The sequence below is a fragment of the Procambarus clarkii genome, chromosome 84 (assembly GCF_040958095.1).
Source record: "Procambarus clarkii isolate CNS0578487 chromosome 84, FALCON_Pclarkii_2.0, whole genome shotgun sequence".
Classification (NCBI taxonomy): domain Eukaryota; kingdom Metazoa; phylum Arthropoda; class Malacostraca; order Decapoda; family Cambaridae; genus Procambarus; species Procambarus clarkii.
The window spans coordinates 21,220,338-21,243,049 of record NC_091233.1 but is presented as its reverse complement, the minus strand read 5'-3'; the positions used below and the strand labels follow the sequence as shown (position 1 = coordinate 21,243,049).

Here is a 22,712-nt window from a genome sequence, read left to right as displayed (position 1 = left end):
TGCTGGTGTTGACTTCTTGATGTGTAGTGCCTCGCAAACGTCAAGCCGCCTGCTATCGTTGTATCTATCGATGATTTCTGTGTTGTTTACTAGGATTTCTCTGGCGATGGTTTGGTTATGGGAAGAGATTACATGTTCCTTAATGGAGCCCTGTTGTTTATGCATCGTTAAACGCCTAGAAAGAGATGTTGTTGTCTTGCCTATATACTGGGTTTTTTGGAGCTTACAGTCCCCAAGTGGGCATTTGAAGGCATAGACGACGTTAGTCTCTTTTAAAGCGTTCTGTTTCGTGTCTGGAGAGTTTCTCATGAGTAGGCTGGCCGTTTTTCTGGTTTACTATAAAACCAGAAAAACGGCCAGCCTACTCATGAGAAACTCTCCAAACACGAAACAGAACGCTTTAAAAGAGACTAACGTCGTCTATGCCTTCAAATGCCCACTTGGGGACTGTAAGCTCCAAAAAACCCAGTATATAGGCAAGACAACAACATCTCTTTCTAGGCGTTTAACGATGCATAAACAACAGGGCTCCTAAGGAACATGTAATCTCTTCCCATAACCAAACCATCGCCAGAGAAATCCTAGTAAACAACACAGAAATCATCGATAGATACAACGATAGCAGGCGGCTTGACGTTTGCGAGGCACTACACATCAAGAAGTCAACACCAGCAATCAACAGCCAATTATTGCACAACTATATTCTACCCACCTCAAGACTCCGCTCCAATATAGAAGCATCAAGAAATATGGACCAATAGGCTTTCTACAAACACTTCTATTCAATATCCATTGTTTCGTGTTCTGTCTTGTGTTGATACTTTTAATACCCTATTAATATCCTCTAGTGTTCTGTCTTGTGTTAATGCCACATCATCCTTCCCACCTCACTCAAATGTAATGCCACATCACCCTTCCCACCTCACTCAAATGTAGATATAAAATCAGGGAAACGCAAGTTCTAATCAGTTGTGTATTTGTGAAGTCTTTGAAAATGTAATAAGTTTTACGAAACGCGCCCGTGTCGCGTCAGACTAGAAATAAAAATGAATTTTGGAGAAGTGATTTTTGATTTACCTCCAACAGTGAAGCATAATGTACGAAAGATTGAGAAAATTCGTGTTAGAATTATTAATCTTACTTTTTCGGTCATATTTAATAAAATATCTCTAATGTATATATGTGTAGTTCCATGTAACTTTTATGTTCCATCTTCCAAGGTTATATAGTGGTTCCGTGTGGTCGCTTTCGGCTGCCATCTCGGGGACAGATTCACGAAGCAGTTACGCAAGCACTTACGAATCTGTCCATCTTTTCTCAATCTTTGGCGGCTTTGTTTACAATTATTAAACAGTTAATGAGCTCCGAAGCACCAGGAGGCTGTTTATAACAATAACAACAGTTGATTGGCAAGTTTTCATGCTTGTAAACTGTTTAATAAATGTAACCAAAGCTGTCAAAGATTGAGGAAAGATGTACACGTTCGTAAGTGCTTGCGTAACTGCTTCGGGAATCTGGCCCCAGGTTCGTAAGTGCTTGCGTAACTGCTTCGTGAATCTGGCCCCAGTCTCCCAAACAACCTGTTTTCCGTCTCTTCAGGGTTGCAGAGTGATCCCATCTGGTTTGTTTTGACCAGTCTCGGGCCGGGCTTGGGGAGTAGAAGAACTCCCAGAACCCCATCAACCAGGTATTAACCAGGTATCAACCAGGTATCAACCAGGTATCCACCTGTGCTCGGTGGAGACGGGAACAGCAAGAAGGGTGCAGGCGATGAGTCACAATAACGTGGCTGAAGTATGTTGACCAGACCACACACTAGAAGTTGAAGGGACGACGACGTTTCGGTCCGTCCTGGACCATTCTCAAGTCGATTGTGGTCGACTTGATTGACAATCGACTTGAGAATGGTCCAGGACGGACCGAAACGTCGTCGTCCCTTCAACTTCTAGTGTGTGGTCTGTGGTGTGGTCAACAGCAAGAAGGGTAATATCAGTCCAGATCTTCCAAGGAAGAATTAGGAACTAATTAGAAATCCCCAACATGAGGGGCTTCCAGTTAGCCATACGTATATCTGATTTAATATGGGAATTTTCTGATTGAATACGTATTCGAGAATCCAAACTTTTAATTGAATAATATTTATAACAGTCTGTTAGCTTTTCCCACATTATGGAACTGATATTTTGAAGAGAAAATATTTGCTTTTTATTATAGTATTTTCCAATTGCGATGCTCAAATAGAATTATGAATGAAGAGAGTTTAGCTCATTCATTTCTTGTTATGAACTTTGAACTTTTTGTATCTTGATGTATTGTATCATTTCTGCATTAGAACTTTATTCATTTGGTATTCAAGCTGTTTTGTCTCTTCATCTTCTTCATCTTCTCCTAAATGATTAATGGGAATACTCCCATAATATTAATATGTAACTGAAAACTCACACCCACATATTGCATATTGTTGCATATTGTCCTGGGGACCATTCAGGCTTGTTCGCAATATTAATATGTGTTTCTACAATGGAGAATGAATAACCTAATTCAGGGGTGATGTATTACACTAGTTCTGGGGGAGCCGGTCGGCCGAGCGGACAGCACGCTGGACTTGTGATCCTGTGGTCCTGGGTTCGATGCTAGGCGCCGGCGAGAAACAATAGGCAGAGTTTCTTTCACCCTATGCCCCTGTTACCTAGCAGTAAAATAGGTACCTGGGTGTTAGTCAGCTGTCACGGGCTGCTTCCTGGGGGTGGAGGCCTGGTCGAGGACCGGGCCGCGGGGACACTAAAAGCCCCGAAATCATCTCAAGATAACCTCCCAGCTTACCAAACGCTTTTGACGAATCTTTCTCCCCAGTTTTCCAAATCCTATTCTCCAATCTTCTCGTTAGTGGACAACATCTGCATCATTCAACCAATCCAAAGTACCTGACTTGTAGCAATCAACTCTCCTCACTCTTAAGAGCAGCTTGAAACCTTCAAGGGGAAATGATGCTGAATGCCGGCTGGGGAAGTATTGAAAGAGTCAGATTAGCTTCACACAAATCATCATACTAATATACTGATGTATCAGTCAGGAAGGCAGGTCGCAGCTCGGTGCAATCACGGGGGCTTGAGAACGTGAATGGGCTTGGTGCCTTGAGGTGCTTCCGGGGCTTAACGTCCCCGCGGCCCGGTCGTCGACCAGGCCCCTTGGCAAGGCTCAGGTCCTGTCAAGACCCGTGATTGCTTTAGATCGATAATGCGAATATGGATCGCTGAAGCTCGCAATATCGTTGTTAGTCACAGAACACACAGGGTAATCATAGTTTGTGACTTAACCCCTTGTCAAGTTCTGGCCTCTTGTCAAGTCCTGGGCCCTTGTCAAGTCCTGGACCCTTGTCAAGTCCTGGACCCTTGTCAAGTCCTGGATCCTTGTCGAGTCCTAGCCCCTTGTCAAGTCCTGGGCCATTGTCAAGTCCTGGACCCTTGTCAAGTCCTGGACCCTTGTCAAGTCCTGGACCCTTGTCAAGTCCTGGACCCTTGTCAAGTCCTGGGCCATTGTCAAGTCCTGGGCCCTTGTCAAGTCCTGGACCCTTGTCAAGTCCTGGACCCTTGTCAAGTCCTGGACCCTTGTCAAGTCCTGGGCCCTTGTCAAGTCCTGGACCCTTGTCAAGTCCTGGACCTTTGTCAAGTGTTGGAGCCTTGTCACATCCTGGGCCCTTGTCAAGTCCTGGGCCCATGTCAAGCCCTGGACCCTTGTCAAGTCCTGGAGCCTTGTCAAGTCCTGTGCCCTTGTCAAGTCCTGGACCCTTGTCAAGTCCTGGATCCTTGTCGAGTCCTAGCCCCTTGTCAAGTCCTGGGCCATTGTCAAGTCCTGGACCCTTGTCAAGTCCTGGACCCTTGTCAAGTCCTGGGCCATTGTCAAGTCCTGGACCCTTGTCAAGTCCTGGACCCTTGTCAAGTCCTGGATCCTTGTCGAGTCCTAGTCCCTTGTCAAGTCCTGGGCCATTGTCAAGTCCTGGACCCTTGTCAAGTCCTGGACCCTTGTCAAGTCCTGGGCCATTGTCAAGTCCTGGACCCTTGTCAAGTCCTGGACCCTTGTCAAGTCCTGGACCTTTGTCAAGTGTTGGAGCCTTGTCACGTCCTGGGCCCTTGTCAAGTCCTGGGCCCTTGTCAAGTCCTGGACGCTTGTCAAGTCCTAGCCCCTTGTCAAGTCCTAGCCCCTTGTCAAGTCGTGACTTAGCAAGAGGAAAAACGAGACAGTACACGAGGACACAGTACACGAGGACACAGTACACGAGGACACAGTACACGAGGACACAGGAGACGAGGACACAGTACACGAGGACACAGGAGACGAGGACACAGTAGACGAGGACAGTACACGAGGACACAGTACACGAGGACACAGGAGACGAGGACACAGTACACGAGGACACAGTACACGAGGACACAGTACACGAGGACACAGGAGACGAGGACACAGTACACGAGGACACAGTACACGAGGACACAGTACACGAGGACACAGTACACGAGGACACAGTACACGAGGACACAGGAGACGAGGACACAGTACACAGTACACGAGGACACAGTACACGAGGACACAGTACACGAGGACACAGGAGACGAGGACACAGTACACGAGGACACAGTACACGAGGACACAGGAGACGAGGACACAGTACACGAGGACACAGTACACGAGGACACAGTACACGAGGACACAGTACACGAGGACACAGTACACGAGGACACAGGAGACGAGGACACAGTACACGAGGACACAGGAGACGAGGACACAGTACACGAGGACACAGGAGACGAGGACACAGTACACGAGGACACAGTACACGAGGACACAGTACACGAGGACACGAGGACACAGTACACGAGGACACAGTACACGAGGACACAGTACACGAGGACACAGTACACGAGGACACAGTACACGAGGACACAGTACACGAGGACACAGTACACGAGGACACAGTACACGAGGACACGAGGACACAGTACACGAGGACACAGTACACGAGGACACAGTACACGAGGACACAGATGGAGACACTAACCAAGAACACCGCCAGATACAACTGCCTAGAAGCGTAATGAGATGTAAACAAAGTGAGATGTAAACAAAGTGAGATGTAAACAAAGTGAGATGTCAACAAAGTGAGATGTAAACAAAGTGAGATGTAAACAAAGTGAGATGTAAACAAAGTGAGATGTAAACAAAGTGAGATGTAAACAAAGTGAGATGTAAACAAAGTGAGATGTAAACAAAGTGAGATGTCAACAAAGTGAGATGTAAACAAAGTGAGATGTAAACAAAGTGAGATGTAAACAAAGTGAGATGTCAACAAAGTGAGATGTCAACAAAGTGAGATGTAAACAAAGTGAGATGTAAACAAAGTGAGATGTAAACAAAGTGAGATGTCAACAAAGTGACTTGAGAAAAGGAACTCAGAACGGAAATACCCTCTCAACACCCCCCCTCCCCCCCCCTCCCCGACCCCCCCCCCCCACACACACCTACACATCATTAACCTGTCTTCACTAATTAACTTTTAAATTAACCCGTTCTGCACGTGGTTAATACTTGTCCTTGCAACTCAATTTAAGGACTGTTTGGTTTCTTGCTTATTATCTTTTCCATGTCGTAGCTCAGTCGATTTTAAGGCTGGGGTCTGGGATCCTCTCCGATATAGGTTCGAATCCTCGTCACGGCCCTTGTGGATTTGTTCGTTTGTGTTCTGTTTGTTAGTCTTGAAGTTGGCTTTGTTTCCTTGCTCGTGATGTGGGAGTTTTGTTAAATTTGATGCTGGTTTTAGTAACTTGTTGACAAAATTGGATTTACTTAGCATGAGGAGAGAGCCCAGATTAAGCCTCTATGTTTATGCAAAACTTGGTGAGATGTTAGGGCAAGGAGCTGGGATACGAAGACAAGGAGCTGGGATACGAGGACAAGGAGCTGGGATACGAGGACAAGGAGCTGGGATACGAGGGCAAGGAGCTGGGTACAAGGACAAGGAGCTGGGATACGAGGACAAGGAGCTGGGATACGAGGACAAGGAGCTGGGATACGAGGACAAGGAGCTGGGTACAAGGACAAGGAGCTGGGATACGAGGGCAAGGAGCTGGGATACGAAGACAAGGAGCTGGGATACGAGGACAAGGAGCTGGGATACGAGGACAAGGAGCTGGGATACGAGGACAAGGAGCTGGGATACGAGGACAAGGAGCTGGGATACGAGGACAAGGAGCTGGGATACGAGGGCAAGGAGGTGGGATACGAGGACAAGGAGCTGGGATACGAGGACAAGGAGCTGGGATACGAGGGCAAGGAGCTGGGATACGAGGACTAGGAGCTGGGATATGAAGACAAGGAGCTGGGATATGAGGACAAGGAGCTGGGGTACAGGGACAAGGAGCTGGGATACGAGGACAAGGAGCTGGGATATGAAGACAAGGAGCTGGGATATGATGACAAGGAGCTGGGGTACAGGGACAAGGAGCTGGGATACGAGGACAAGGAGCTGGGGTACAGGGACAAGGAGCTGGGATACGAGGACAAGGAGCTGGGATATGAGGACAAGGAGCTGGGATGTAAGGACAAGGAGCTGGGATACGAGGACAAGGAGCTGGGATACGAGGACTAGGAGCTGGGATATGAAGACAAGGAGCTGGGATATGAGGACAAGGAGCTGGGGTACAGGGACAAGGAGCTGGGATACGAGGACAAGGAGCTGGGATATGAGGACAAGGAGCTGGGATGTAAGGACAAGGAGCTGGGATACGAGGACAAGGAGCTGGGATACGAGGACAAGGAGCTGGGATACGAGGACAAGGAGCTGGGATATGAGAACAAGGAGCTGGGATACGAGGACAAGGAGCTGGGATACGAGGACAAGGAGCTGGGATACGAGGGCAAGGAGCTGGGATACGAGGACTAGGAGCTGGGATATGAAGACAAGGAGCTGGGATATGAGGACAAGGAGCTGGGGTACAGGGACAAGGAGCTGGGATACGAGGACAAGGAGCTGGGATATGAGGACAAGGAGCTGGGATGTAAGGACAAGGAGCTGGGATGTGAGGACAATGAGCTGGGATACGAGGACAAGGAGCTGGGATACGAGGACAAGGAGCTGGGATACGAGGACAAGGAGCTGGGATACGAGGACAAGGAGCTGGGATACGAAGACAAGGAGCTGGGATATGAGGACAAGGAGCTGGGATACGAGGGCAAGGAGCTGGGATATGAGGACAAGGAGCTGGGATACGAGGGCAATGAGCTGGGATATGAGGACAAGGAGCTGGGATACGAGGACATGAAGCTGGGATACGAAGACAAGGAGCTGGGATATAAAGACTGATTGAAAAAAAAAAACAGATCCCAGCCATTTGAACCATCGAGAATCGATCGCCAAATCTTGCAAGAAGTCTGTCTCTCTTCCGACCAATACAAGTGGTTGATTTTCTCTGGAGATTACCGTCTGCTATCCGAGTTTTTTCAACCGTGGGACGCCGGTGTCGGCGCTGCAATCCCGAAGAATGCTTCATCAGATATGCCATCAGCAAATGATCCGGGGACGGATTCACGAAGCAGTTACGCAAGCACTTACGAACCTGGGGTCAGATTCACGAAGCAGTTACGCAAGTACTTACGAACCTGGGGCCAGATTCACGAAGCAGTTACGCAAGTACTTACGAACCTGGGGCCAGATTCACGAAGCAGTTACGCAAGTACTTACGAACCTGGGGTCAGATTCACGAAGCAGTTACGCAAGTACTTACGAACCTGGGGTCAGATTCACGAAGCAGTTACGCAAGTACTTACGAACCTGGGGCCAGATTCACGAAGCAGTTACGCAAGTACTTACGAACCTGGGGCCAGATTCACGAAGCAGTTACGCAAGTACTTACGAACCTGGGGTCAGATTCACGAAGAAGTTACGCAAGCACTTACGAACGTGTACATCTTTCCTCAATCTTTGACGGCTTTGGTTACATTTATTAAACAGTTTACAAGCATGAAAACTTGCCAATCAACTGTTGCTATTGTTATAAACAGCCTCCTGGTGCTTCGGAGCTCATTAACTGTTTAATAATTGTAAACAAAGCCGCCAAAGATTGAGAAAAGATGTACAGGTTCGTAAGTGCTTGCGTAACTGCTTCGTGAATCGGGCTCTAGGTTGGTAAGTGCTTGCGTAACTGCTTCGTGAATCTGGCCCTAGGTAGGTAAGTGCTTGCGTAACTGCTTCGTGAATCGGGCTCTAGGTTGGTAAGTGCTTGCGTAACTGCTTCGTGAATCTGGCCCTAGGTAGGTAAGTGCTTGCGTAACTGCTTCGTGAATCTGGCCCTAGGTTAGTAAGTGCTTGCGTAACTGCTTCGTGAATCTGGCCCTAGGTTAGTAAGTGCTTGCGTAACTACTTCGTGAATCGGGCCCTAGGTAGGTAAGTGCTTGCGTAACTGCTTCGTGAATCTGGCCCTAGGTTAGTAAGTGCTTGCGTAACTACTTCGTGAATCTGGCCCTAGGTTAGTAAGTGCTTGCGTAACTACTTCGTGAATCGGGCCCTAGGTAGGTAAGTGCTTGCGTAACTGCTTCGTGAATCTGGCCCTAGGTTAGTAAGTGCTTGCGTAACTACTTCGTGAATCCGTCCCCGGGACACAAAGAGCTCGGTAGCATTTGGTAGGCATTATAAGAAGGTATTCTGTAGCGCAGTGGGCTGCGTAAGACTATCACAAGAGGAAATGGGCAAAAGTTATGACGTAGGGGGCCTCGTAGCCTGGTAGGGGGCCTCGTAGCCTGGTAGGGGGCCTCGTAGCCTAGTAGGGGGCCTCGTAGCCTGGTAGGGGGGCCTCGTAGCCTGGTGGATAGCGCGCAGGACTCGTAATTCTGTGGCGCGGGTTCGATTCCCGCACGAGGCAGAAACAAATGGGCAAAGTTTCTTTCACCCTGAATGCCCCTGTTACCTAGCAGTAAAAAGGTACCTGGGTGTTAGTCAGCTGTCACGGGCTGCTTCCTGGGGGTGGAGGCCTGGTCGAGGACCGGGCCGCGGGGACACTAAAGCCCCGAAATCATCTCAAGATAACCTCAAGATAGTGAGAATCGCGACCCCAGGAACCGTGGCGAGGCAGCTCCAGGCGCCTGTGCCAAGTAACTGAGTGCTTTATAGTGATGACGCCGGCACACTTTCAGCCAAGGACAGATTTAACCCCATCTCAACAAACACGACGTAACTACAACGTTGCTACAACTTTATTATGCCGCCACAACGTTGTAACAACCTTGAAACAACGTAGAAACTGCAAGGTTTTAGTTGTGTTTGCTGTGATCCCTTCACTTGCTTCTCTTGCATAATATATATATATATATATATATATATATATATATATATATATATATATATATATATATATATATATATATATATATATATATTGGTGTATACTGGCAGCAGGTTTTCTTTCAAACATGTTTCATTGAATATGACCGCATATTCTGTATTTATTATTTTCTGGTTTAGGGCTTCTATCCCTCTAACTATTTTCTTAGCATCAGGGCTTAATTGAAATAGGAGTTCTCCAAAACTCATTTTCGTACTTTTAAGGTGAAGAAAAGAAGTGAATTACTATAGAGTGTATTACACTTATTTGTATAATTTGCACGACGTTTCGAACCTCCATGGTTCATTCTCAAGTGAACAGATCTTTACAATACTAGTTGATTTTATACCCGCATTAGGTCAGGTGATAATACAATGAAGGTGAAAACATGGGGGGATACATAAGGGATAAACATAGGGGCTGCAGAAGGCTTATTGGCCCATACGAGGCATCTCCTATCCAAACACAAAGATTAATCCAGTGTAATTGGCCTGTTATGTTATGTTATGTTATATATATATATATATATATATATATATATATATATATATATATATATATATATATATATATATGTATATATATATATATATATATATATATATATATATATATATATATATATATATATATATATATATATATATATATATATATATATTGATCTTCTTGAGGTTATCTTGAGATGATTTCGGGGCTTTAGTGTCCCCGCGGCCCGGTCCTCGACCAGGCCTCCACCCCCAGGAAGCAGCCCGTGACAGCTGACTAACACCCAGGTACCTATTTTACTGCTAGATAACAGGGGCATAGGGTGAAAGAAACTCTGCCTATTGTTTCTCGCCGGCGCCTGGGATCGAACCCAGGAAAAATACTCGTAAACTACATATGTAAAACACATATTGCATGATAAATTCCTGTAACCTGCTTGTGTAAATTGGAAATTGCTTGGTAACTGCTTGTAAACTATTTACATGAAGTGTATATTGCATGACCAAATCTTTGTAAACTGAAAATTCAAATTCAAATTTCAAAATTAAAATGTTTATTCAGGCGCCGGCGAGAAACAATGGGCAGAGTTTCTTTCACCCTATGCCCCTGTTACCTAGCAGTAAAATAGGTACCTGGGTGTTAGTCAGCTGTCACGGGCTGCTTCCTGGGGGTGGAGGCCTGGTCGAGGACCGGGCCGCGGGGACACTAAAAAGCCCCGAAATCATCTCAAGATAACATCAAGATAGGTAAAATACATACACACAAGGTGTGTGATACAAACATTGATTTATAGAGATATAGATCTATAGATCTATCTATATATAGATATAGATAGAGCTAGTAGTAACAGTGCCTAAAGCCACTATTACGCAAAGCGTTTCGGGCACGAAACTACATGTGTAAATTGCAGTGCCGAAATATATGTAAATGTAAACAGCAGTTGTGAAGAGAGAGACTTCTTTTTCTTGTGGCGAAACACCTCTGTGGTTGACCAGACCACACACTAGAAGATGAAGGGACGACAACGTTTCGGTCCGTCCTGGACCATTCTCAAGTCGATTGTGATGAGGACAGATTGATTGATTGATGAAGATTAAGCCACCCAAAAGGTGGCACGGGCATGAATAGCCCGTAAGTGGTGGCCCTTTCGAGCCATTACCAGTATCAAGAGCTGATACTGGAGATCTGTGGAGGTGCGACTGCACCCTGCGTGACGGGAGATGTCTCCCGGACCAAATGGTGACCAAATGGTCATGAGGACAGGTAGGGACAGGCAATAAATAGGCAAGAGAGAGCTGAGGAGGAAAGTAAGGTGTAGGGGATAGTAGTAATAATGAGAACTGCAGAAGGCATCACAATCAACTTGAGAATGGTCCAGGACGGACCGAAACGTTGTCGTCCCTTCATCTTCTAGTGTGTGGTCTGGTCAACATACTTCAGCCACGTTATTGTGACTCATCGCCTGCACCTCTGTGGTGTAGGTTCCTATCTCTGGCTCCAGCTTCACTAACTTCATCTAAACTTTGTGGAAATTTGTGGTGGTGGAGTTAAGATAAGAATCACCTTCTGGGCGTCATTGATCAAAGGGGATGGAGTGACTGGGGAACTAAGTGACTGGAATTGTATTCATTTTTATAGTTGGTTGTGTGTGTGTGTGTGTGTGTGTGTGTGTACTCACCTAGTTGTACTCACCTAGTTGTGTTTGCGGGGGTTGAGCTCTGGCTCTTTGGTCCCGCCTCTCAACCGTCAATCAACAGGTGTACAGATTCATGAGCCTATCGGGCTCTGTCATATCTGCACTTGAAACTGTGTATGGAGTCAGCCTCCACCACATCACTGACTAATGCATTCCATTTGTCAACCACTCTGACACTAAAAAAGTTCTTTCTAATATCTCTGTGGCTCATTTGGGCACTCAGTTTCCACCTGTGTCCCCTTGTGCGTGTTCCCCTTGTGTTAAATAGACTGTCTTTATCTACCCTATCAATCCCCTTCAGAATCTTGAATGTGGTGATCATGTCCCCCCTAACTCTTCTGTCTTCCAGCGAAGTGAGGTTTAATTCCCGGAGTCTCTCCTCGTAGCTCATACCTCTCAGCTCGGGTACTAGTCTGGTGGCAAACCTTTGAACCTTTTCCAGTTTAGTCTTATCCTTGACAAGATATGGACTCCATGCTGGGGCTGCATACTCCAGGATTGGCCTGACATATGTGGTATACAAAGTTCTGAATGATTCTTTACACAAGTTTCTGAATGCCGTTCGTATGTTGGCCAGCCTGGCATATGCCGCTGATGTTATCCGCTTGATATGTGCTGCAGGAGACAGGTCTGGCGTGATATCAACCCCCAAGTCTTTTTCCTTCTCTGACTCCTGAAGAATTTCCTCTCCCAGATGATACCTTGTATCTGGCCTCTTACACACACACTGTGTGTGTGTGTGTGTGTGTGTGTGTGTGTGTGTGTGTGTGTGTGTGTGTGTGTGTGTGTGAGTAGTGTGTGTGTGTGTGTGTGTGTGTGTGTGTGTTTACTAGTGTTTACTAGTTGTGTTTTGCGGGGGTTGAGCTTTGCTCTTTCGGCCCGCCTTTCAACTGTCAATCAACTGTTTACTAACTACTTTTTTTTTTTTCCCCCACACCACACACACACACACCAGGAAGCAGCCCGTGACAGCTGACTAACTCCCAGGTACCTATTTACTGCTAGGTAACAGGGGCACTTAGGGTGAAAGAAACTTTGCCCATTTGTTTCTGCCTCGTGCGGGAATCGAACCCGAGCCACAGAATTACGAGTCCTGCGCGCTATCCACCAGGCTACGAGGCCCCTGTGTGTGTGTGTGTGTGTGTGTTGTTACGTGGTTAGAGCTACGCTCTCCACACACACACACACACACACACACACACACACACACACACACACACACACACACACACACACACACACCATGACGAAGCTGGAAAAAGTCCAAAGGTATGCCACTAGACTAGTCCCAGAACTAAGAGGCATGAGTTACGAGGAAAGGCTGCGGGAAATGCACCTTACGACACAGGAAGACAGAAGAGTAAGGGGAGACATGATCTCTACCTACAAAATCCTCAAGGGAATCGACCGGGTAGACAAGGATGAACTATTCAACACTGGTGGTACGCGAACAAGGGGACACAAGTGGAAACTGAGTACCCACATGAGCCACAGAGACGTTAAAAAGAACTTTTTCAGTGTCAGAGTAGTTAGTAAATGGAATGCATTAGGCAGGGATGTGGTGGAGGCTGACTCCATACACAGTTTCAAATGTACATATGATAGAGCCCAGTAGGCTGAGGCATCTGTACATTAATTGATTGACGGTTGAGAGGCGGGACCAAAGAACCAGAGCTCAACCCCCGCAAGCACAACTAGGTGAGTACGCACACACACATGGAATTAGGTCATTGCATTAGGCAGCTGGCAGAAGGAAAATACAGATATTATATTGCAGATACAGTGTGTGTTTGTGTGTGTGTGTGTACTCACGTAGTTGTGCTCACCTAGTTGTGCTTGTGGGGGGTTGAGCTCTGGCTCGTTGGTCCCACCTCTCAACCGTCAATCAACTAATGCACAGGTTCCTGAGCCTACTGGACTCTTATCATATCTACACTTCAATATGTATGTAATGTGAATACCATCCATCGTAACTCCCATTTTATTAAAGAGACTCTTAAGAAGAATTTACTGTAGCTCCTCCTCACCATTAACTGAGGAATCACACGCGTCTATATGGAACTATCTGATTGTCTCTGACGCCTTGGAGTGTTCTGTTTGGCTCAAACAATCTCAAGATCTCCAGAAATAATCCGCAAAGCACCACAAAGAATCTTATCAGCTCAGTACCATATTCACCACATTGCAAAATTATTTAGCTTATAACTCATTCCCAGTTCCAATATTTTTATATATTAAAAACTGTTGCGGTAAAGAAGTTTATGATATAGTGACACAAATTTCCTCGTCTCTTTCGAAGATATATATATGTAGTTTCTTTCATATGTGACTTTTCAAAGTATGAAATACTTCGAGAGTTACTGTAAATACGGATAATAGTCATTTCTGGATTTAAAGGATATATTTGAGACATGGTTCGTAAGTATGATATATAATTATATAAAGCCTTGAATGTGCTCTGCTGCACAGTAGTATAATAAATATATGTGTTCATAATAACACCACATTCAGAGAGATCATTTTGAAAATATATTTAGAAGGTAGTAAGTTAAAATGAATGTAAAAAACATTTTGAAAACGGGGGTACTGGGTACTTTCTATGGTTCCTTGGGTGCCATCTTTATGTTACTGGGTACTGTCTATGGTTCCTTGGGTGCCATCTTTATGTTACTGGGTACTGTCTATGGTTTCTTGGGCATCATCTTTATGTACTGGGTACTGTCTATGGTTTCTTGGGCATCATCTTTATGTACTGGGTACTGTCTATGGTTTCTTGGGCATCATCTTTATGTTACTGGGTACTGTCTATGGTTCCTTGGGTACCATCCTTATGTTACTGGGTACTGTCTATGGTTTCTTGGGCACCATCTTTATGTACTGGGTACTGTCTATGGTTTCTTGGGCATCATCTTTATGTTACTGGGTACTGTCTATGGTTCCTTGGGTACCATCCTTATGTTACTGGGTACTGTCTATGGTTCCTTGAGCACCATCTTTATGTACTGGGTACTGTCTATGGTTCCTTGAGCACCATCTTTATGTACTGGGTACTGTCTGTGGTTCCTTGGGCACCATCTTTATGTTACTGGGTACTGTCTATGGTTCCTTGAGCACCATCTTTATGTACTGGGTACTGTCTATGGCTCCTTGAGCACCATCTTTATGTACTGGGTACTGTCTATGGTTCCTTGAGAACCATCTTTATGTACTGGCTGTGCTTCCTTGGGCATCATCTTTATGTACTGGCTGTGCTTCCTTGGGCATCATCTTTATGTACTGGCTGTGCTTCCTTGGGCATCATCTTTATGTACTGGCTGTGCTTCCTTGGGCATCATCTTTATGTACTGGCTGTGCTTCCTTGGGCATCATCTTTATGTACTGGCTGTGCTTCCTTGGGCACCCTTGTGCCTGCATGCTACGGTAATGCTTGTCATTTGCACGTTGATTGCAAACTGGATTGCAGGTTGATGCTTGGGTCTCTAGGGGTTAGTGACAGACTTGGTGTCCTCTCACATCTTATTTGGTTCCTTGTTTGTGCTTTTTCTTAACTTTACTTCGTTCTCCCTCTATCTCCTCATTCTTTATTCAGTCTTTCCCTGTATTTCCCTCGATCTTTTTCCATTTTCTCTCGCTTTCTCATATATCTTTTTTCGGTTCTATTATTTCTCTTATCCTCAATTCCTTCATTCGTTCATTTCTATTATCATCTGTTCCCTCATTCGTCTATTCTCCCTTAACATTCCATTTTCTTTATCCACATTCTTATTCAGTTCTTCATATTTCTTCTTCTCTATTCACTATTTCAATCATCAGCTAACGGTAATACACTCCATCTTATCTTGAGGTTATCTTGAGATGATTTCGGGGCTTTAGTGTCCCCGCGGCCCGGTCCTCGACCAGGCCTCCACCCCCAGGAAGCAGCCCGTGACAGCTGACTAACTCCCAGGTACCTATTTACTGTTAGGTAACAGGGGCATTCAGGGTGAAAGAAACTTTGCCCATTTGTTTCTGCCTCGTGCGGGAATCGAACCCGCGCCACAGAATTACGAGTCCTGCGCGCTATCCACCAGGCTACGAGGCCCCTTAAATGTACTAATGCACATGCACTAATTCCTCTTTCCCCCATTACCTCCATTCCTATCACCCCCCATTACCGCCAGCCTCCCATTCATTTGGCAATTCATAATTTGATCTACCCATTCCCTTCACTATCACTATTCCCATCACTAGTCTAACCCTTTCCTATAACACCAGTCCTATAACAACCGAAGTTATATAGCAACCTCAGATGTGGGTGAATAGCATTATATATATATTATATACATTATATATATCATATATAGCATTATATAAGAACCAGGTGATGGTGATTAAAATATGGAAGAGTGTTTATGGTGAATGAGATGTGGATCATCTTGAAGAATAACATCTTCTAGATGAAGCGAGGTGATAAGTAGGTAGCTGAGAGAGGGAGAGAGAGAGAGGGGGGGGGAGGGAGGGAGGGAGAGAGTGGGAGAGAGGGAGGGAGGGAGGGAGGGAGGGAGAGAGAGAGAGAGAGAGAGAGAGAGAGAGAGAGAGACAGAGAGAGACAGAGAGAGAGAGTGAGGGAGAGAGAGAGAGAGAGAGAGAGAGAGAGAGAGAGAGAGAGAGAGAGAGAGAGAGAGAGAGAGAGAGACAGAGAGAGAGAGTGAGGGAGAGAGAGAGAGAGAGAGAGAGAGAGAGAGAGAGAGAGAGAGAGAGAGAGAGAGAGACAGACAGACAGACAGACAGACAGACAGACAGACAGACAGAGAGAGAGAGAGAGAGAGAGAGAGAGAGAGAGAGACAGACAGACAGAGAGAGAGAAAGTGAGGGAGAGAGAGAGAGAGAGAGAGAGAGAGAGAGAGAGAGAGAGAGAGAGAGAGAGAGAGAGAGAGAGAGAGAGAGAGAGAGCTATCTATCTACTACTGTCAACAAAATATTTGATGCTGCCTCCACTTTAAGTTACGACTTGGTTATTAAACTATAATAACTGGATCAGGGAACCTTCACACAAGGAAAATGATATGTTAGTTACTACTGAGAGGTGCGGACACGACCAAATGGTTAAATAATCCAAGCCCTTAACTCGAATAATGCCCCCAAAGTACTTATTATGTACTGTGCAGGGGAGAGTACCTAGAACAGTATGCCCTGGATACTCCAGTACTCCTGCCCGTCCTCTCCAATGGTCACAACGTCCCTAAACCGATGTGTTAAATAGCCCCAAACGTAATGTAACTGAGGACCCACTGATAGAAAACGTGACATCACGTCAATTCTGTGATACGTCAGAGAATTATACGTCAAAAGGCGCAGGCTCGGCTGTGCTAGGTAAGTACAACGGGATCACCATAGCCCGTGCTGCTTGGAACTTTTGATTCCCAGTAGATGAACCTAAAACCACAACGTCAAAATGCGTTGTACTATTTGAGGGGACAGATTGAGTACTAACATCGACTATTGTTGCTTAATTAAGATTCGCTACCTGGAATAAAAAGTCCCAAGTAGCACGGGCTATGGTGAGCCCTTAGTGGACTTACCTGGCACAGGAGCGGGGCAAGTAGCACGGGCTATGGTGAGCCCGTAGTGGACTTACCTGGCACAGGAGCGGGGCAAGTAGCACGGGCTATGGTGAGCCCGTAGTGGACTTACCTGGCACAGGAGCGGGCCAAGTAGCACGGGCTATGGTGAGCCCGTAGTGGACTTACCTGGCACAGGAGCGGGGCAAGTAGCACGGGCTATGGTGAGCCCGTAGTGGCCTCACCTGGCACAGGAGCGGGGCAAGTAGCACGGGCTATGGTGAGCCCGTAGTGGACTTACCTGGCACAGGAGCGGGGCAAGTAGCACGGGCTATGGTGAGCCCGTAGTGGACTTACCTGGCACAGGAGCGGGGCAAGTAGCACGGGCTATGGTGAGCCCGTAGTGGACTTACCTGGCACAGGAGCGGGGCAAGTAGCACGGGCTATGGTGAGCCCGTAGTGGACTTACCTGGCACAGGAGCGGGGCAAGTAGCACGGGCTATGGTGAGCCCGTAGTGGACTTACCTGGCACAGGAGCGGGGCAAGTAGCACGGGCTATGGTGAGCCCGTAATCTATCCTAGTCTATTCTTCATCTTCTATACAACTTGTTGGGTGTGCGAGGTGCTTTTGATATAGAATAGTAATCCCCAGTTATAGAATAGTAATCCCCAGCGGATTAGGAAGCCCGCAAACGTAACTCATGTCACTCTTATCTCTCCCGCACCTGACACGACCTAACCTGACCTTCCCATTGTTTACGTCCGTATGAGGAGGGAGTTCAGGTAGACTGGTCTTTGGCTCGTCTAGATATGTTCCACCGGTATACTGTTCTCCTGTTTTGTTGTTTACTGCTCTCTTGTTAAAGCTTAACCCATCACCAGGTCAACCCATCACCAGGTCAACCCATCACCAGGTCAACCCATCACCAGCACAACCCATCACCAGCACAACCCATCACCAGGTCAACCCATCACCAGGTCAACCCATCACCAGGTCAACCCATCACCAGCACAACCCATCACCAGCACAACCCATCACCAGGTCAACCCATCACCAGGTCAACCCATCACCAGCACAACCCATCACCAGGTCAACCCATCACCAGGTCAACCCATCACCAGCACAACCCATCACCAGCACAACCCATCACCAGGTCAACCCATCACCAGGTCAACCCATCACCAGGTCAACCCATCACCAGGTCAACCCATCACCAGGTCAACCCATCACCAGCACAACTATTCGTTTGCCTTGTTCGGGTTGAATGTAGACACAGTAGTCGCTTCTGTATATATTTATTGAGTGAGGCAAACAGGTGTATAACTGGCCAGCCGAGGTCCTTCTACTCTGGGTCTGTGAGGATAACTGAGGCTGCTGGGAGCATCCTGATGCTCCTCTGTCTGGCAAGACGTCAGAGGCCTACTTGCCTGTGATTGGTTACATTTCAACTGACAGAATTTGAGTATAACACCGCTCGGACACGCTACCAAGTCGACGTCCCTTGTCGACAAGCTCTGGCTAGCTATATAGTTACAATGATACTGAAAGGACCTCGGTGGCATACAATAATGGCTTACATGTGAAATTTGCATAATAAAACATTGAAAGAAGATCAGGTGTGCGTAATACAAACAACTCGGCATATATGCACCAAAAAAAAAATTCATCATAATAGGTGAAAATCATGGTAACAATGCTTTGATTAAATCAGAGTATTAAGAACATGTGTATGTCTACTGATCAGATATGAACAATACAACTCAAGGTATTGCCTAAACAAAATTATTAACATGTGTTAATGGCATGTGCTTGAAAACCATACAAAATTAAACAATTATTACATTAATAGAACAAAGTTCTGACCTAACAACCACAATTGAATTTCAAGATAGATAATTTTTTTTTTTTTTTCTCTTTTTTTTTTTTTTTCGAAATATACAATATATTTACAAGACCAATGTACAATATATATAATGTGCAATATATTTACAAGCATATACAAGACCTGGATCAAGAAGACTAACATCTGCGTGATAGCAGTCAGGATTCACTGGCCACAATGTGGTTGCTAGAACAATAATAACTCTTATGACAAGCACTGTAAAAATACAAATGGTAGTAGACTTGACAATGGCATCTAATTCATAACAAAATAAAGTTGAGAAAAACTATACATTATATATAATGGTAATAATAAGACACATGTGGTAGAAATACTGCAATTGAGTTTTTTTTTTTTTTTTTTTTTTTTTTTTTTTTTCAAAACAAACAGAATAACTACAGAGTGCAATCAATTATAAATTCTGCGGATATCTACACCTAGCTCATCCAGAGCACTATACAACTCTGGCTCTGACTGAAGGTCCGGAACAGGTGAAACTTCATGCGACAAACTATCATCTTGAGAGATATCCTCGTTAACATCTAGCCAATGGACATGTGGTGAGTGCACGGTTGAAACGAGAGGTCTAGATCTAAGATTATAATTGCTAGTATGGGGTTGCTGAACATCCAGTGGTCTGTCAACCACAGGAGGTGGTGTCCGAGTAGGAGTATCTGTCTGGGTAAGTTCATTGTCATCTTCCTCATCAGTCTCGTCAACAGTCATTTTAGCTAACTTCATGTGGTCTAAATGTTCATTTATATACTCTCCTGTTAACAAGTTCTTAAGTCTGTATTTGTTACCTTTAATAAGCTCGATTACCTTATATGGACCCAAAAATTTCTTAGTTAACTTGTACATAGGACCAGACCTGTGTTGGTTAAGTATCATTACTACAGATCCAATAGTTATTTTATTGGGTTTAGCTCGTGCATTCCTTGCTAGAGTGAACTCGGCTGTTGCTTTGGACAGTTGTTCTCGTATTTTCTTGAATACTAATTGCATTTGTCTACGCTTCACTTGAACAAAATCATCTACGTTATATAAGGGAGTAGGAGGTACGTTAATCAATTCATTAGGGAGGATCTTATCTGTACCATAAAGAATAGCGTGAGGTGTGTCACCAGTAGAAACATTAATTGAAGAATTTATAGCACACTGAATTAAGGGTATAAAATCATCCCAATTGTTGTTATCAAAATTCAACGTGACTCTCAAGGCATCTAACACTTTCCTGTTAGTACGTTCAGCTAGTCCATTACTTGCCGGATGATAAGGCATGATGCTACATTTTTTGATGTTATATAAATCACACAAGCTAGTTAGAATACTATTACTGAATTCCGGACCATTATCTGAAAGGATTACTTTAGGCATACTATATCTACAAATTATTTGGTCATGGAATGCGCTGGCTATGGTTTCTGCTGTTTTGTTCGGGATAGGAACTAGTTCGCAAAACCGTGAAAAATTATCGACCATTACAAGCAAATGTTTGTTCCCTTTCTCTGTTTCCGCAAAATTTGTCAATAAATCCATCGATATTCGTTCCCAAGGAGCTTTAGTTGCTGGGTACACCTGAATTGGATTAGGTCCTGAAACATGTCCCTTGTGCTGTAAACAAGTTAAACATCTGTCAACATAATGAGCAATCTCCTTAGCCATTTTTGGCCAAAAATATTTCAATCGACCTTGTTGGAGTGTACGATCCTTTCCTGGATGTGCACTTGCAGGAGCATCATGGATAATTTTTAACACAGTTGGTACCAAGACAGCTGGAACAACTAACTGACAACATTTCCTCGAGGCTGTCCCTAGCTTTACTACTCTACACAGTAAATTGTCCAACATAACTAGTTCTTTCAATGGTACTGGTGGTTTATGAATCGGGCGAGTGTCTTGCTTAGTCAAAAATTTAATGACGGGTGCCCATATGGGGTCTTGTCTTTGTTCCGTTTCTACTACTGTAGCATCTAATGCTGGGTAATTTAACTGAATCGCAGCTACGTGTCGAGAAAACGCATCCGCTACAACATTTTGCTTTCCTGGAATATATCCAAATGTGGGATTGAATTCTTGAATTGTGAGCAAATATCTAGCAAACTTTCCAACTGGATTCTTATTTTTGAACAAGGGAATTAATGGTTGGTGATCTGTAAGAACATGAACTGGGTAATTATAAATTGTATCCTTGAAATGTTTAAGTGCCCAAACAACTGCCAAGGCTTCTCGTTCTGTTGCACTATAATTTTTTTCTTCTTTGGATAATGTGCGGCTAGCATAAGCTATTGCGTGATCTCTGTGACCTTCTGTTTGAAGTAATGCAGCACCTAGACCTATGTCACTAGCATCTGTAACCAACGTAAAAGGTTTAGAAAAATCTGGATACCTAAGGACAGGTGACGAAATCAAGGCTGCTTTGAGTTTTTTGAATGACTGATCCTGGGCCTCTCCCCAAACAAAGGGTTCATCTTTTCTCTGCAACTTGTAAAGCGGAGCGGCTATAATAGAGAATCCAGCAATAAATGAACGATAAAATCCTACAAGACCTGTGAACTGTCTTACGGCTTCTGCGGTACGAGGTGTTGGAAAATCACGGGCAGCAATAATTTTTGATTCATTCAATGTAATACCTGAAGGTGTAACTGTATGACCTAGGAAATTAATCTTTTGCTTTAAAAATGAACATTTTGCAAGCTTTATTTTTAAATTAGCTTCAGCGAGCTTTGCAAGTACTTTTTCAAGGTTCTGGAAATGAGTCTGAACATCTTGCGACATGATTATGAGATCATCAAGGTAAACTAGAAGCGTACTTCCTATCAATCTACGAAATAGATTTGTCATGAGCCGTGAAAAGGTTATTGGACTACTACGCAAACCAAACGGCATTCTTTTGAAATGAAAATGACCATTGGGAGTACTAAAGGCTGTCAATTGTTTACTTTCCTCATCAAGGGGGATTTGCCAGAATCCCTGCAACAAATCTAACGTTGAGAATACTTTGTTTCGACCAATACTTTGCAACAAATCATTTAGAACTGGAAGTGGGAAACGATCAGGTATTGTTACTCTGTTAAGCTTGCGATAATCGATTACAGGTCTCCAAGTCCCATCTCGCTTTGGTACAAGAATCAATGGAGCGTTCCATGGCGAATTACTCGATTCAATTACATCACTCTGTAACATTTCTTCTACAAGTCTATCTGCTTCTGCTCTCTGAGAATGGGGAAGACGGTAAGCTGGTACATAAATAGGCGTAGTTCCTTGTTCAAGGGGAATTTTATGTGTAATAAGAGGAGTGAGACCTAATTTTTCTCCTGGTAGAGCAACAACAGCTCTATTCCTGTTCAAAATTTCCAAAAGCTGAGCCACAGAGTCAGGAAAATCAGTAGGACTGAGGTGTTGCGCTTGCACCTCTGGCTGAGATCCCTGTTCTCCTGGTGTGAGTGTACAAACAGTATGATCCATGGAGACATCATCCACAACTCGCACCGGTAACGAGTAATGGGCAAAATCTACAACATGGGTACCAGACTGGAGATGGATATCGGCATTACTTGTGTTCGCGATAAAAAGTGAGACAGTACCATCCTGCACTGTGTGCCAGGAGGGTTCAACAAATGTACCATTCACTTTACATGTTTCACTTTCCGCAATCACATCCGACAACTCAGGCACTCCCTGAACCTTAACTCTTATTCTGGTGAGAGAATGAGGGTGTAGCACAGTGTCA

General features: G+C 44.9%; 2 protein-coding genes across 4 annotated transcripts in view; one reads left to right on the top strand and one right to left on the bottom strand.

The window, feature by feature from the left end:
* The window catches only part of LOC123774910 (allatostatin-A receptor), a 395,408-nt gene that overhangs the window by 123,826 nt on the left and 248,870 nt on the right, over positions 1 to 22,712 (top strand). The window lies entirely within an intron of this gene.
* LOC138358612 (uncharacterized protein SPEM3-like) overlaps positions 3,299 to 22,712 on the bottom strand; it is a 28,223-nt gene continuing 8,809 nt past the window's right edge. Inside the window, exon 2 of the mRNA XM_069316681.1 lies at positions 3,299 to 4,216. Coding sequence (XP_069172782.1) covers positions 3,299 to 4,216 — 918 coding nt within the window. The remainder of the gene's footprint in view (positions 4,217 to 22,712) is intronic.